The sequence below is a fragment of the Rhopalosiphum maidis genome, chromosome 3, assembly GCF_003676215.2.
Source record: "Rhopalosiphum maidis isolate BTI-1 chromosome 3, ASM367621v3, whole genome shotgun sequence".
NCBI lineage: Eukaryota > Metazoa > Arthropoda > Insecta > Hemiptera > Aphididae > Rhopalosiphum > Rhopalosiphum maidis.
In genome coordinates this window covers 37,565,112-37,581,789 of record NC_040879.1, presented here as the reverse complement: position 1 = coordinate 37,581,789, position 16,678 = coordinate 37,565,112, and the positions used below count along the sequence as shown (strand labels likewise).

General features: G+C 26.6%; 1 protein-coding gene across 1 annotated transcript; it reads left to right on the top strand.

The window, feature by feature from the left end:
• The first annotated feature begins 782 nt into the window (after nucleotides 1-782).
• Nucleotides 783-15,686, top strand: LOC113558034. Its single transcript, XM_026963561.1, has 3 exons — nucleotides 783-826; nucleotides 15,034-15,282; nucleotides 15,437-15,686. The coding sequence occupies exons 1-3, from the start codon at nucleotides 783-785 to the stop codon at nucleotides 15,684-15,686; spliced, it is 543 nt and encodes a 180-aa protein (XP_026819362.1).
• The last annotated feature ends 992 nt before the right edge of the window (nucleotides 15,687-16,678 follow it).

Sequence of the window (16,678 nt, the reverse complement as noted above, 5' to 3'; positions counted from 1 at the left end):
CAATTTATTTTCGTGTTCCCATCTATCTGTCTATAAAACAAGATACCAATCCTTATTATATATCTTTTCCCACCGTACTAACTATAATCAGTATAATACACAGTATTATTATATTACCAAACACTTTTTATTTTTTCCTCAGTTTTATTTCCCACATTCCACTTTTAGCTTATCATTGTACCTGTATGTAAAAATATTATTTTATTTTTTATTTAATAATATAGTTTACTATTATCTGTATATAAACCAGAGAGTTTATACACATATTATGCATTCTTGTTATAGTTATGTTCAATAACTTGTTTAAATTACCTTTTTTTCCCGTTTGAAATATAGCACCGGGTGGGAACTGTTGATCACAATACTGCCACCGAACTCTACATAGTTTATTACTATATTTATTTATTTATTAATATAAATAGAATAACGGGGGCTTCTAACCATCAAATTTATCTGGCCTTTAGCCCATATTAGTCAACCTAATTAAATGTTGTTCACCTTACTCCCTGCGCCTGCCTATCTTGCTCCGCCATATGTTTGAGGTTCATAAGCTCCTGCACCATCACACAAAATGCCTTCAACTATCACTTCACTGCCGTGAAGATCTTCCTCTTGTGCGTCAGGTCATCTGGTAGTAGCTCTGTCTGAGGTCCCAATAGAATCCCAGAAACATCCCTTAAGCGAAGCTCCCGACCCACGCACTGCTCGAGACCACTTGTGCAATAAGCTCAATGAGAACAGTCAAACAATGTGTGTTTAGCCACGTCTTCTGGATCACCACAATGACGGCAACTTGCCTATCTAGAGCCCTCTTCTTCTTATACAGGTAACTCTAGAAACAGTCATGTTCGTGTTAGGGAGCCATGTTATTATACGACACAGTCCTTAACCTTGAATAGTGCACCCACCTCCTAATATCCGGTATCAAGGACTTAGTCCAAGATGCCTTCGGAGTCTGATTTCACATTTCCTGTCACTCTCAGATGGTTCTAGCCCGTTCCTAGATCCTAACTTCCGAGAGTGGTGATATTCTCCTCCGTTCATCAATGCGACAACGCTTCATGGCTAGAAGGTGGGCTGGAGACATTCTGGCTAGTACAAGAGCTGCCATGATCGACGTTTTGAAGCATCTAGTCACATAGATTGCTGTACCTCTCTGTGCCTAACTAAGGGCAGACCTGCCTTTCTCCGTTTTGCCAACCATCGAAGCCCAAACGGGCGCTGCGTAAAGCAATTTGCTGAGTGCTACTGATATCAACAACTGCCTCTTGCTAGACGACAGTCCCTTAGTGTTTGGCATCAATCTGCCAAGGATGGACATTGGACACCGTTTGACTAGCCGCAGACGTCACAACTTTGATGTGAGCACTAAAATTGCGCTTGGTGTATAACCAGTAACCTGACGGCAAGGTACCTCATAACTTGTTTATATTGCCTAACTACATGATTGCCGCCTGTCGTTAATTATTGAAAAAATAAAAATTTTCTTTATTATAATATTAGTTAGAGAATTGAGATCCTTAATGAAATATAAAATCAATAAATGCTAACTAATTTTATTGTAATCTAATAAAAAAAAAAATATATACTAATTATCAAAAAACAATCTAAAATATTATGACGAATGATTCTTTTGACTTTTTAAAAGTATTTGGTACCTATTTTAATAGATATATACGTTAAGACAGTATTTAAAAACATATAACTTAGTCAAATACTTGTACCACAATTTTCAGCTCATCTTATGGTTCAAAAATCCATCTTATAAGATTAGCCATAAGTCATAATTGACGTTCCGGGATATTAAAATTATTGTAGGGCCTGACTACAAACAAAATCTTGCGGTTTGTAAAGTATTACAAAAGCAAACAAAATATATCAACAGCTTCTGTGCTGGAGCTTGATGACGGGTTATAGTTTCAGGTATGAGATGTTGGTTTTTAATAAAATAAGTGGTTGAGAAATTAAGAATTAATATTATCGCCCCTAATCATACTATTCCATATATTTAAAATTATGCTGGTGAGGTAAAGGTGTTGGGAATCCAAGTCACACGCGCCTACGGACATCTTCTGTTTTATTGTTGAAGTAGCTTAGACGCTGTTGGTGAAACTATGTATACGCTGTCAGTAATTGCACACATTTTTTGATCCGTTTCAACTTCTTGTCCCATCTGTTTTTTGTTTCAAACATATTATGTTGCAATTGATTTGGCGCGCGATATTGATTGAGATTTCTCATTGCCATAGGTATGATATGATGGAGCTTTAAAATATTTTTTTTGTCAAATTGCTCATATTGTCAAACATCCGAACTCCTAAATATTTAGCCGTAGTAAACATTCGATTATTTTTTGTATTAAGAACATTTTTTGTACATACTTAGCACTTAAAAATTTTAATATAAACTTATTTTTATGGAAAATTTAATAAATTAATGAGGGTACTTCATTTGTTATGAAAATAAACCTGCCCATAACTATTGTAGTATTTGTAATAATTTTGATATATAAACCATAATACAAATAAATTAATACAATTTATATATTCACAGCTATCGATAGTAAGTTCATAATGGTATAAATTATTTTAATTAATTCATATTAAATAAAAATATTATACTATTTTATTTAATATTTTTTAATCTAATTTTAAGAATTAATTAAAGTTTTTGAACACGAAACCAACTTTGACATTATCGTTATCACGACTTAAGTTATACCTATTTATACGATATTACTTGATATAAGTAACAATATCATACTATCAAATCATCACTTCATCTCATAAATTTCATATATTATCTAGATTAAATTTTCAAAAGTTTTTTTAATTTTAACTTATAACAAATAATTTTATTTTTCTTCATAATCAACATTTCCAATCATATTTCATTATTCTAGACTTTTGAATTTATTGTTTTGAGTATCACTAAATGTAATGACTACTTATGGACACTCATACTCTATTTTAAACTTTTGTTTTTGACTTGTAAAGTTTACACCGCACCTGCATCAGAGAATCACGTCAAATTATTCATATGTATGTGGACCAAGACACGAATCTAATTCAATATTTAAACTTAGAATAATTTGATATTCTACTTTTTGGCTTCCAATAAACTAAATCACACTAAGTTACATTCCAACCCACAGTAGAAGCATTGCCTCAATTGGTTAAAATTGCACCTAACAAACTTTCCGTTTATAGCTTCTATAGCGTAATAACTCAGAAATCGAGGAGTTAAACACACAGCTAGCGGAAAGCTATTTTATGTTAAATTACAAAAATAATATTAATTTACAGCTACTGTAAGATTAAATTAAATAGGTTAATGAAAATATTTTTGTAATTCACAATATTTGTTTGTTGCTTATTTAGAGTGTACAGGTAACATACCTAGTAACATTGCTGACGTAAAATAAAATATATTTCACTACCTAATATATAAATTTATTCTATTCAATATTATATATGACAAATGTAAAAACCAAAGAATTATTTAATTGTATTTTCTATTTTATTTATTTATAAATATTAATTATAAATATAATTCTCTTTCTTCTCAATAAATGATAAGAGGATCAACTTTCACTTTATAGAACAATATTTTATTAGTAATTATGAAATTACGTAGTTTGTAATATTAAATAACAAATACATCTTATACAGAAAATCAATTTTTTATAACTTATTATTTAAAAAACAAGTAACTAAATAAAAATATAAAATACAAATTCAGAAAAAACATGATAACGCTCCGACATGCGGAAAACATCTTGTTTTGTTATCTAACAGTACAATATCAAAATGTAGCATAAGACAAGGTTAGGTTAACAGTGTTACCGTTGTAACATAAATATTAAATATCATACTTGTCTTGTACAATGTATCTGCCCATAACTTTAACCGATTCTAATATTTTTGGTTGGTATTTCGATCCATTTACAAAATATGACCAAGACTTATAAGTGGTTCAGTGGAGATATGATGTATATGTGTCTCAAAAGCAACTTGGTTATTCAATATCGTCTATAAGCTGTCTGCCATATGATAAATTAATTTATTTTGACAGAAAACCTTGTCATAAAATCTTTCCTCTTATAATATATTATGTTTCCGAAGTAGTGGTGACTTTATAAGACGTGGTGCTGACACTACACTTAATGACGCCCTTAAAATTATACCATCTGACAATAAAACTATGTCAAGGCTATGCAATAAATTTAAATCACTCCTTAATTAATTAAAAGGCTAAGTAATTTTTAGACCTTTAATGAGTATACTCTTACCGAACATGAAATTAGTTGAATAATATGGGTACATGACACTCCTGAATCTCAAAAATATTAAAATATCTTAAACAAATTAAAATCTACAATTGAAACATTTGTGAACAAAATATCACAAAAAAACCCGAAATAAACTACCGCAGTACCGCAGTAAATACTCCAAATGTTAAAATATGCGCAAACATAATAATACGGTTTAAATTGTAATATAATTCACAATAATTATATTAAAAGTCACATTGTCAGATGTACTAATAAAAATTAAAAGAATTTCAAACAGAAAATAAAAAATCGAAATTACATGTACTTACTTATGCGTTTCGAAAATTCATAATCTTGAATAAACATTATTATAAAAGTAATAATATGTACGATTATAATGTTAAAATTCTGTTTTTGTTTATAATAATAATCTCATAAATTGATTTTTATTTATGTTTAATTACGAATTATTCATGTTTTTTTTTTTACAGTGGAAATAGTTAAATTTTATAAAAGCAAGTATATTATTAACACGAAAATAATTTAAGATGCATAGTATTATAATATCTATTTTAACTCAACCCCATAGCTCTAACCAGGAATGGATTACCTACTTTAGCCACTGTTAGTTTCCTAGCATATGCCATTAGCATTGTCACTGTTTCATTGTCATGCTATGCATAATATACACTAGCGTATATAAAATCAGAAGTTTTTAATTTTCTAATTGCACTCAGGTAATATTTAGTATACCAACAAAATTAATCAAATTATATTGGTGTTTAATGTTTTTTTTTCGTTTATTTAAACTAATATACAACTCTATACAACAATTAGTACAATAAGCAAATTTGATAGCTTATAATGGTTAGTAACAGGAGATTAACATTAATGGGCAGGCACTCAGCTGTAACACCCGATTGGTTATATTTTAAATGTTATTATATACATATCTATTTTTTTATTTTAGTAGGTCTCTAGGCCACTGTCTTTCGAGTCTTCTACGTACATTACCAGGAAGTGAGTTGGAGAATAGTTGTTTTATTAATAGGTTACTGTGAAAGTTTAAGTTGTTGTGAAATTTAGAGTAATATAATTTTGCTAATTGTTTAAGTGTAGACATTTTAGGTCTTTGTGAAGATTATTGTTTGTGAAGTACTAAGGGGAGGATGTTATTACTTGTAGGCAGTTGGATTGGAACGCCTGAAGTGTTTTAGTATTGGATGGCTTTGCAATGCCCCATAATTAAATACCGTATGTCCAAACTGGACGAATTATTGACTTATATATGAAAAGTTTATTGAATAGGGAAGGTTTGGATTTTAAGAGTGGTCTAAGTATATGAAGTCTAGAGTTAACAGTTTTACGTTTATGTTTTATGTGTGGGCTCCAAGTTAGGCGTTTATCTAGAAATTGGACCAAGATATTTTACTTAGTTTGCAGTTGGAATTGTTAATTATTTAGCGTAACAGGTGGAGAATCGATATTTCTTAATGAGAAAGTTGCTTGAACAGATTTAGTTTCGTTTATATTAATTTTCCACCTATTTTCCAACAAGCTAATCATATTTAAATGGTTTTGGATCATTTCACTGGCTGTAACGTGATTTTTGTGTGAGGCACTTATTAGCGTGTCGTCAGCGTATGTACCTAGAGAGATATATAAGGTCTTGTGCATGTCATGAACAAGGCTGTGAATTTAATGCACTTAAAAACTGTTAAATATGCATGCATAATATATGCATTAAAAACTGACAATATATGCTTAAGAATATGTTCTAAGAATTCTTAAAATATGCTCTCATTTTTCAAAAATATGCAAATAAACTATAACAATTTAACTTGTATTCTAATTTTTTATTAATTTTAGTTTAAATATTAGTAATGTTACAAATTGATATTCTTGCACAAGTATATAACTTATTGGGCTTGACTAGTCTTGATATTCGTCGTATTCAAGATCTTTAAAAATGATATGCTTAGAATAGAATATTTTTCTACTTAAAATTATATATTTTATTATACCTTTAAAGTAGTTATTGCATTGTACAATCAACGATTTTTGTCATCCGTTATGTACGACTTGATATCAGTAAATTAATTTATTCTTGACTTTAAGAGTACTATAGTCAATAATTCACGTTAAAATATCCGATTAAAAATAGAATAGTACAAAAAAAAGCATTTATACAAAAAAAATCATTAAAACATGCCCTAACCTAAGTGGTGTAAAAAGTGATTGTAAATTTTCCAAGAAAGATGATGTTTGAGTGAAAAGTGGAGTTTTAGGGGTGGTAGGGTATTATTCATTTTGAGGTGTTGGGGATTTAATAGCGTCAGAATATGTATGAGGTCGGTTATTGGTAATGTTGAGTAACTTACCCGTTAAGTTTTGAGATGATGATGAGTCTTAGACGATGTTGTTTGGTTGATTGGAGATGGAATTTGGTGAATCTGTAGTTGAAGGCTTCGTTTGGCGTTGATCTACGATTTTTGTGGTTCTTCATTTTTGAAAAAGTTTAGGGACCGTGCATCTTTTATAGTTTAATGGGTGACCTTCTCCACATAGAGCACAGATAGCTGATAGGTCTTTGCTTTTTTCGAACATGTCAGAGATGTGATCTTGTCCGTCGTGGACACATTGGTTTATGGTTGTCAAATGATCGATTAAGCCCATAGTTTTAGCACTGATGGCATTGGGGGAGATCACGTCTAGTATGGAGTTCTTTTATCTTCATTTTGAGTAGCATAGTGTAGCCGCAAACGGTTATCAACTGTTTAAAGGTCATTGAATAAACGGTGCGTCGAGGCGGTAATTAGATAGTAAAAATAAAATAGTAAACAATTATATTACTTTTTAGTCTTGAAACGGTTGAAGGTGACTATGAAAACAATAACCATACGTAGGCTAGGGTTTAATTTTTTTAAATTTATTTTTTACTGCAAGTTAGAACAAAATCCATTGAATTTAGAAAAAGTTGTTAACGAATAACCCGGGGGCGATATTATACACCTGTATTTATTATAATATCTTACTAAGTTAAACTTGAAAATTTGTAACTTAATAAAGAAAGTAACTAGACTGAAAGAAATGCTACTTATTAAAATATTGACCAGGCTTATGACTTTATTTTTAAATATTTTAAAAGTTCAGTTTAAAATTTACGAAGTAACTGACTGACATTGTCTTATCAATTTATTGTACTTATAAAACAAAATAATAAGCAACAAATTAGAAATTTCTTAATATCTAATTTAATATTTTAAGAAAATTAATTGAGGTTTTAGTTAAAAGAAAATATTTTCATATTCATGCCTTTTTTATAGAATGTATAGGCCCAACTATAACTAAATGGTTTAGGATACTAAATTAGTTAATAGCAATCATATATGATATAGTCGACCAACCCCAATCAAAACAATACATCTTCATCCAATATAACTATAAATTATAATACATATTTTAATTACATATTTAATTAAGGGACTATTATATTATTAAATAAAAATAAAAATGTATAATGTATATTCATTTCGTTATATAATTGTAAACTAACATTAAAATTAAAATGTATTGAATTAAAATAGTATGTGTACCAAATACCTAATACTATAATTGTTATGTATTTATTAGGTCATAATCCATTCAAAAATATTATCTATTCATTAGATAAACGTAAGGAATTTATTATAAATTATAACTAATTAAAATACAAATTTCTGAAAAAAATGTCCCTGGAACTGCATGTCACATATAGATTCAACTTATGACTTAACTGAATATATAATTACATGACAATTTATTTTTCATCCTGCGAAATAGTAATTGATATAATTATACGGGTAGGTAAAAGCAGACGAATATCATGAATATTTATATTATTTTACCATTTAAAGAAAATAATTATCAGTTATTTCCACAAAGTATAAAAAAATACATTTATTATGTAGTATATAATACTTAATAATACAATATAACAAGAAGTTGATTGTAAATTTCAAAATAAATAATAATAAATGTTTTCATAACTACACAATTAATACAAGATGTTATTATATCTTGAAATAATTTAGTTTGGACTGTACTATAATTCTTAAAAAATACCAATAAATAATAATTTTCAAGAGCCAATGAACATCATCAAAAATATATATAAAATAATTATAAATCACATTTTTATAGTTTGTTTAGTTTTATCGGGTAAAAAGGATGTGGCAGGTAAAATATAAAATTACGTAAAGTACAAATGTTTCTTTTGAAATAATGTCATAATATATTAAAGTAGTATAACTACTTGGGAGGGATTAAAACAACCCAATTTCATTTTTTAGCAACACTCTTAATTATGTAATCATTTTTAATGTTATAGAGTACATTAATATCTTAAGCGACATACCAAGTAATTTAAATTTTATATAATTTGTAGATTTTAATGTTTAAAAAAGTAAAATTATAATTCAGCATTTGAAGATAATAATGGTTTTTTGTAATATCAACTACATCAATTTTAATATAAAATGGTATTTTTCTTATGATAGTTGTTGCGTAGAATTATAAGCTGTGTTACAATTTATAGTACATACTTAATACTTCAGATATTTTATTACGTATAGTCTTACTTCGGTTCTTCACACAAGATAAAATATTATAATCGTTGAAATATTCGATAAAATAAATTGATTTTAAATTTTAATATACTTCTTTGACTTTTACCTAATATATTCTATCATTCAGTACAGTTTGATTATTCCAAAATAAGTGACCTGATGAATGAAGTCTACATGAATCATAGCACTAAGGGTTTTAATTTTTTAATGCTAGGTATTCATTTTATTCAGAATCTAAAATATCAGAACTCTTATGACTCTTCTGATCAGCGAATATATTATGTATCAAGCGTATCTTGCGTTGAGTAAATTATTATAATGCATATAAAAAAAATTATAATAAAATTATCATTGCATACGAAAAAGAAATCTAAGATAAAAATTGATATCATGTTAATATAATATTAAGTCAAGAATTTAATCATCTATAATTAGTACAAATGAATTCTAAATGTTTATGTAATAACAAATAAATCATTACATCTATGGATATTCTCTGGAAACTTTAAATCTTTATGGTAATATAACTTAAGTAAAAAAAAAAAATTATTGATTCCGAAAAAACTGATGTGAATAATCATTACTTTGCCTAACTATTTATTTCCTGTAGTTGGTTTTCCTGAATAATAATTATATTGTTGTTAAAAGAATTTAAAATGAAAAAATGGGGTAGAATGGACAGTAGTTATATTGGAAGCTAGTAAAATGACTTTGATAATTGCACTACGGCAGTGGAAAGCTAACGAAGTTAGGTACGTGACTAAAAAGTTATGTTGATGAATAACAATATCTGAATACTTAAATGGGATAGAAAATTAAGTATATTTTATATTATACGATATTTATACCTCAAATTAGCAACTTTATTAAGTGTTCTTTTTTTAAATGAAAAATCTATAAGCATGATTTAGAAAAGATATTAATTGTATAAATAATGTTATGAAAATCTTTGCAAGGCATAACCATAAGCGATACAAAAAGTAGAGTAAGTGGGATTAAAATTAGAAGCGTGAACAACTATTTTATATAATTCCTAATCTTTCTCTATTTTATACTATTTTATACATCTGGACTATACTTAAGTTTCGAAATTATGCAGTAAATAATGACGTTTCGATTTATATTCATGTATTTGGTTAGGTAGGTAAGATTAGGTTTGGTTATATTAGTCGAACTTTTAGTAAAAATACAAAATTCATTAAATTAATCCATAAACATATGAGGTTAAGTTAGAGCATACATACGTATAAATTTGTGATCAAAAATATTAATAACATCACTTTTGAGAGCAACAAAATAATTAATTTTAAATATAGCTTAAAATTTCACAACATTTTTGAAGAAACTAGTAATTCCTATATGAATGGTATAATTTTTAACTAGAAACCATTCTCAAAGTTGATCAAAGCTTTTTTTTACTTTAAAGTTTAAATAACATACAGACAAAAAAGAATTAAAAAACATTATCTTTAACAATCATTTGATATTAAAAGAATAAAACTGTGAGGTAGATTTTAAAATTATACGATGTATAATACAATATGATATTAGAATATTGACAAATAGATTATTATAATAATCTAATCGGAAAAATTTTTTCACAACTCCTTAATTAATAAAATTTGTTTTCTTGTATCTGAAATACTTACGTTTGGTATAAGGTATAATGAATACTTTTTATTTTTTTTTTTTTTGTAGCACCAGATGCTGAAAATGTAAAAAGTAATATATACAATAGAAAGACTAATATACATTTTTGTTCATACAATGTAATTATACTGTAGTATATAATTGTGCATACAATTTGTAGTACTAAGATTACTTTATATTTATGGTTAAATTAAAAAAAAATCTATAGGTTCTACTATAATACCAACATTTTTCCTTTTTCTTAGAATACCTTAAAAAACTTAAGGTAGCATCAAGTAAGTAATTAAATTTTTACAGTTTAAAGTTTCATAAATTGAAATTACAATTCATAATAATTTTAATATATTAGTTATTTATAATTTTATGAATATTTTAGTTTTGAAAAAATCTATAAGTATTAAAAGTAAGATAACTTTTGATTACGTAAAGCACAGAAGCTTAATAGCTTATACCACCAAATTTGAATTCGTATTTTTACCGTTGTTTTAGAATACTATCAATCTATAAGAAGATTTTCAAGTAATTTAATTTTAATATAATTTTTTTTACGTGTAAGGCAGTATTTTAATCCAAAATGAAATACACGAAAAATAAATTTACATCATTCGTGTAACTAGGTTGCATGAACTAATAACATCTATTAATTAAATCAATACTGAACTATAGGTCCTACTATATGAATGAAGTATTTTTACTTAAAACATAAATTACAGAAAAATATCTATTAAACGAATGAAACTCCATTAAAATTGGACAATTTTCACTCAATTTAATTAATTTCAATAATTTTTATATATTTTAATATTAAATTATATAATGCGTTTTAATATTTTAATATACCTGCAGATTTGTTACTAAGGAATAAAAACGTTACATAGGTAAACCGTGAGTTCAACAATTCAGGAATCACTGAATTTCTAGCCGGATTATATTAAAATAAATCGAATTTTATTTTAAGTTAGCAGTAAATAAATTTACATTTTCAAATACATTTCAAATGCTTAACCCTTTCAGTACGCATATTCTTAATACACCTTGCATTTTACGTACAATTTACCATAATATAAGTTTGTAAGTTAGAGACAAACTGCATATTAAGAATTTAGCATGCCTCTAATATCGTTTTGATTATCTATAACTACAAAAATAGATTAAGGTAGATACAAATTTGAAGTGCTAGACATTTTTCTTTTTTGCTCTTTTCTAAAGTATCGGATATAAAAAATCCATGTTTCTACCAGAAATCATCCTCAAAGCTTAGCATTTCCACCAAAAGGTGATGACAGATTGTTTGCGTTTAAAAATTTTAAATTATAATATTGTATTAAATATATATAGACATTCAATTTTTTTATTGTCTATTATAATCACAAAATTATGTAGAGATTTTCTTAACAGTAAATTAATAAGTTCAATTTATTAATACCAACCTTGTAACTTCTGTTTTATAATTCATAATATTAAATTTCAAAAATATCTAAGAAATAAACATAGTATAGTTTCAATTATGACAGTAACTACCAACCAGATCAAAATACATCAGTTTATACAATTCTCTGTTTTAGCTAGAGCAATGGAATACTGGTATTATAACTTTAAGATTTTATATGACGCCTATATGACAGGTACGTATTCTTGTGAAAAATTGTTTATGAATTGCTTTATTTGAAATAGAAAGGGAAAAGTAGGTAACAAAATACCTAACGTCTTTATTTCTCGTTTAATTACCTATGATTTATCCAAATATGAAATTTAAATATCAACAATAGAATTTTGAACATTTATTTTTTTTTTATTTTTTATTTCAGTATGAACGAAAATCTAAATTTCTTATTTATTGTTAAAATAAACATTTTTTTGAAACACAAACTTTACATTTTTATAGACTTCTTTACTATCATTTTTAAATTTTGCTTTTCTATTTATCTTAAAAAATACCCACTGAAAAATATCTATTATTGACCCTTCAATGTCTTAATAAGTAACAAGATTCAATTTGCTTATCTTCACCGAGAACGGCTCTCTATACTAACTAGAATCATCTTTCAAAAATGATGGAGTATTTGATATTTATAAATTATTTTATGATTTTAACTTAACATGACAATTATTATAAAAAACAATAAATAATGTTTGACTAAAATACAATATTTGTAGATTATTCCAAATATTATTTGAATACGGCAGATTGGTGTTACGAGGAATTAAATGAAAATGCAAGCCCGTAAAAGATTCATACTGCACTTAATATATCTTAAAAATATTAGTATTAGTATTATTATTAGTGTTAGTGTATTATTATTTTCAAAAAATAGTTACAGATTAAATGTAATACAATAATAATAGTATGTAGTATGTAATAACAACACTGTTCATAAAATTAAATGAAAATAAAAAATAACATTGTGGTGTATAATTTATATTAAAATAAAAACAAAATTTTAAAGTAAATATAAATAAATAGTTACTATTCGATTTGTGACATTGTTACTTTATGAATAACAGGTTTTTGATTTAAGTTAAAGTTATCAAAACTCTTTACATTAATACTAAAATAATTACAATAGTCAATGATACAAAACTATATTATAGGGATTTCGTTTACCGAATTAACTATTACATTTAACCCTTTCACTGCTATGGACACACATATGCGTCCTATGTAAACGACTTTGGTGTGCTATAATTTTAAAAATCAACAAAAACTGTTATCAATAATGTGATAATATCATTAAATGGTAAATAATTAGACGAATCCAAAGAGACAATAAAAAAAAAAATAAACGATAAATATTAAAAAAGTTATAAGCAAAATAATTTTTTTAATTTTCCAGGTTTCCTATTACATTTTCATTATTTGATAAACTGAAATAATAGTTTATTATCGACTATTTGGGAACCAATCACTAATTTAATTAACTAATATCTGCTAAAAAAGTAACTAGACGATTTTTATTTTTATTGATAGTTATTATTTAAACTTTAACAATTTTTAAAACAATACGAAAAAAAATATTTAAAAATAAAATTTAATCTCAGCACAGTGCTGTGAACTGGTAAACAATAATTCAGCAGAGAAAGGGTTAAACATTCCAAAAGTATTGTTCACTATTTGGCGTGTAGCATAATAATTATGCTTAAAACTAAATTTTTTATGATTATAAGAGTATAAAATACATAAAACTTCTTTTTTATAAAGTTATCTAATTTTGAACAAATTATAAGTTTTAATACAATATCAGTATTTGTACGATATGGCAGTTTGTAGGCTATTCTAAGAAGTGAATTTATCTTTGATGTAAGTTTTTCAAGGTATGCATTATAAGTTTCTGCACAAGCTGAAATCCCATAACAAAAAATAGATTGAGCCAGTGCACAAAAACCATTCTCGTAGTAGTTGGCAATAAAATATTCCTTAGGGTTCTGAATTTATAGAAAAGATTTCAATTTTTTTTTTATAGCTATACTGATATGTGTATCCCATTTTAAGTACTTATCAATAGTAACACCAAAGTATTTTATTGAGTCTACAGATTGAATATGAACAAAATTACAACTAACATTATCATGATTTGGAAATTTTAAATTATGTATTTTTATATCATCGATATTTTGAAAGATTTTTTTCTTTGAAATCATGAAAGGAATATAACATATTTCATCATAATTAATTTTAAGATAATCGGGGATTCAATCATTCATTAACATCAGATAGAATGTGTGTCTTTTTAGGAACAAATTTGTCTTTATTTTAATCATTTATTAATCATTAGTATTGTGGTATCATCAGAAAACTCCACAATCAAACCATCACGTTTTAATTCTAGAAGATCATTAATATAAACAACGACAAGTAGAGATGCCGGCATAGTTCCTTGAGGAGCTCCATGGTTTAAAGTATTAGAGTTACTGAATACATTGTTTATTTTAATTCTTTGTCTACGATTTGTTAAAAAAAATTATGAGATTATTTGCGACACCACGAATTCCATAATTGTACAGTCTTTTTAATAATAAATTAAGATCTACAGAGTCGTAAGCTTTTTTAACATTTAGAGAAATACCAACTATAAAATTACCCTCATTAAGTTGTTTATGAAAACTAATATTTTATAGCGATTTAAATGTACCTTTTTTTTTTTGGAACTCAAATCGATTATCAGAGAAAATTTGTGAAGTGTCAAGAAACTATATAATCTTGATTTTATAAATTTGTCCAGCACTTTAGACTAAAGTTTTTGCTTATACTTATTTATGTATTATAATTCTTCTAGGTGTCCGTGTCACTCAAAACGGATTATAATTTTTAATAATTTTTATGGTGTATTGAGCTTATTACTTGCTTGCTTGTAGATCATAGTTTTTGATAATATTTCATAATGAGTGTATCAAAGAAGTTTTCAAGTGGCAATCAGATAAAAGAAAAAAAAAAGAAAAAGATGAAGAAATAAAACATATAATTGATACAAATCAAAAATTGACTTCTTGTTTTATTACCAAAAGTTCTGACAGGCTGTCTGGTACTTTAAAAAAAAAAGAAAATGAACAAAATCTTGATTCTATTGTAAATAATAAAGATCAACTAAAAATTACTTCCGATATTGTTTCTGACCCAATTAACAGCAATATTAATGATACCATGTTATGTGAAAATCAGACTATTAACTTGAATGATCCAGTTGAATGGAAATCTGATAATAATCATCAGGATTACATACCTAACCAGAAATGGTTATATTCAAAATATAGATTGTAATTTTTCATTATCTTCTAGAATGTATAGTAATGTCAATAGATTCTGTTCCAAAACATTTTTCATTAAAAAACTTTAAAATAAAAAAATTGTATATCGTAAGTGGCTGGTTTATTCTCCAAAAATTGGTTGTCTATTTTATGCACTATGTAGATTGTTTGAAAGCGATACGCAACTCGGTCCTAATGAAGGATTTAATGATTGGAAAAATGCATCTGAACGTCTAACTTTTCATGAACAATCAAAAGAACATATGACTAATATTTTAAATTTTATGAGCCAACAAAAATTTACTGGTAGAATAGATCAGGAATTAATAGAAGAAATAGAATATGAAACAAAGTATTGGAAAGAAGTATTGATACGTATTATTGAGACTATTAAATTGTTGGCTTCAAAATGATTGGCATTACGTGGAAGTAATGAGAAAATTTATGATCAGAATAATGGAAACTTCCTTGGAGCCTTACACAGTAGCGTACGCAGGATTTTAGTTCTGGTAGAGTTTTCACTATAGGTTGATCAGAAACATGTGGGGGGCTTCCTATATACTAGTATATGATCTATGGTTTATCGTCTATGGTATAAACCTCCGCCCCCGTTGTAGGCCTAGACCTTGTAGTTATATCAAAAACCGTGATGTACATTTGTTATACAATAAAATGACGATAACTATTTTCTTATAATATTGAATTTAATATATATATATATATATATATATATATATATATAATATTATTCATGGCACGTTCGAAAAAAAAAGTAACTTTTGGCACGTAGCATTCAAATAATATGCCAATACTGCTATAGATTTTAAAACTTGTATATTTCATTAAAAAAAATTAAAAATATACCTCGGAAGCTTAGGAAAATAAATGAATGTATTAACAATTTTAAAAAACTCGAATAATAACAACTTCCTGTAGTTATATTTATCCGATAAAACATAATATTATAGTTATCAGCGATTTCATACATTGATTAAACATTTTTTTCTACATAAAACTACTCCAATGATGTGGTTGTTGTATTAAATAAATTGTATATTAAATATAAAATTATCAATACTTTTAAATATATTTTCCTACTTGTATTCAACAGTAAAAATAAAAATTATAGTATTATTATTCAATATTCAACCGCATATGTTTGTCTAATACCCACCTATGTGGCTACACAGATGTTTTATCTTGAAGTAACTTGTAGCAAATATTATATTAATATACGTAAATGGTACGTATATACTCGTGCTCGTAAACTGTGCGCAACTGGTACAAGCCACAAACTAATAATATATATTATTACGACGCGCAAATACCATACAATAGAAAATATACAGTAAAATGTAAATTTAATGCGTTTAAATAATATTATGCGAGCGAGTATATATGTATA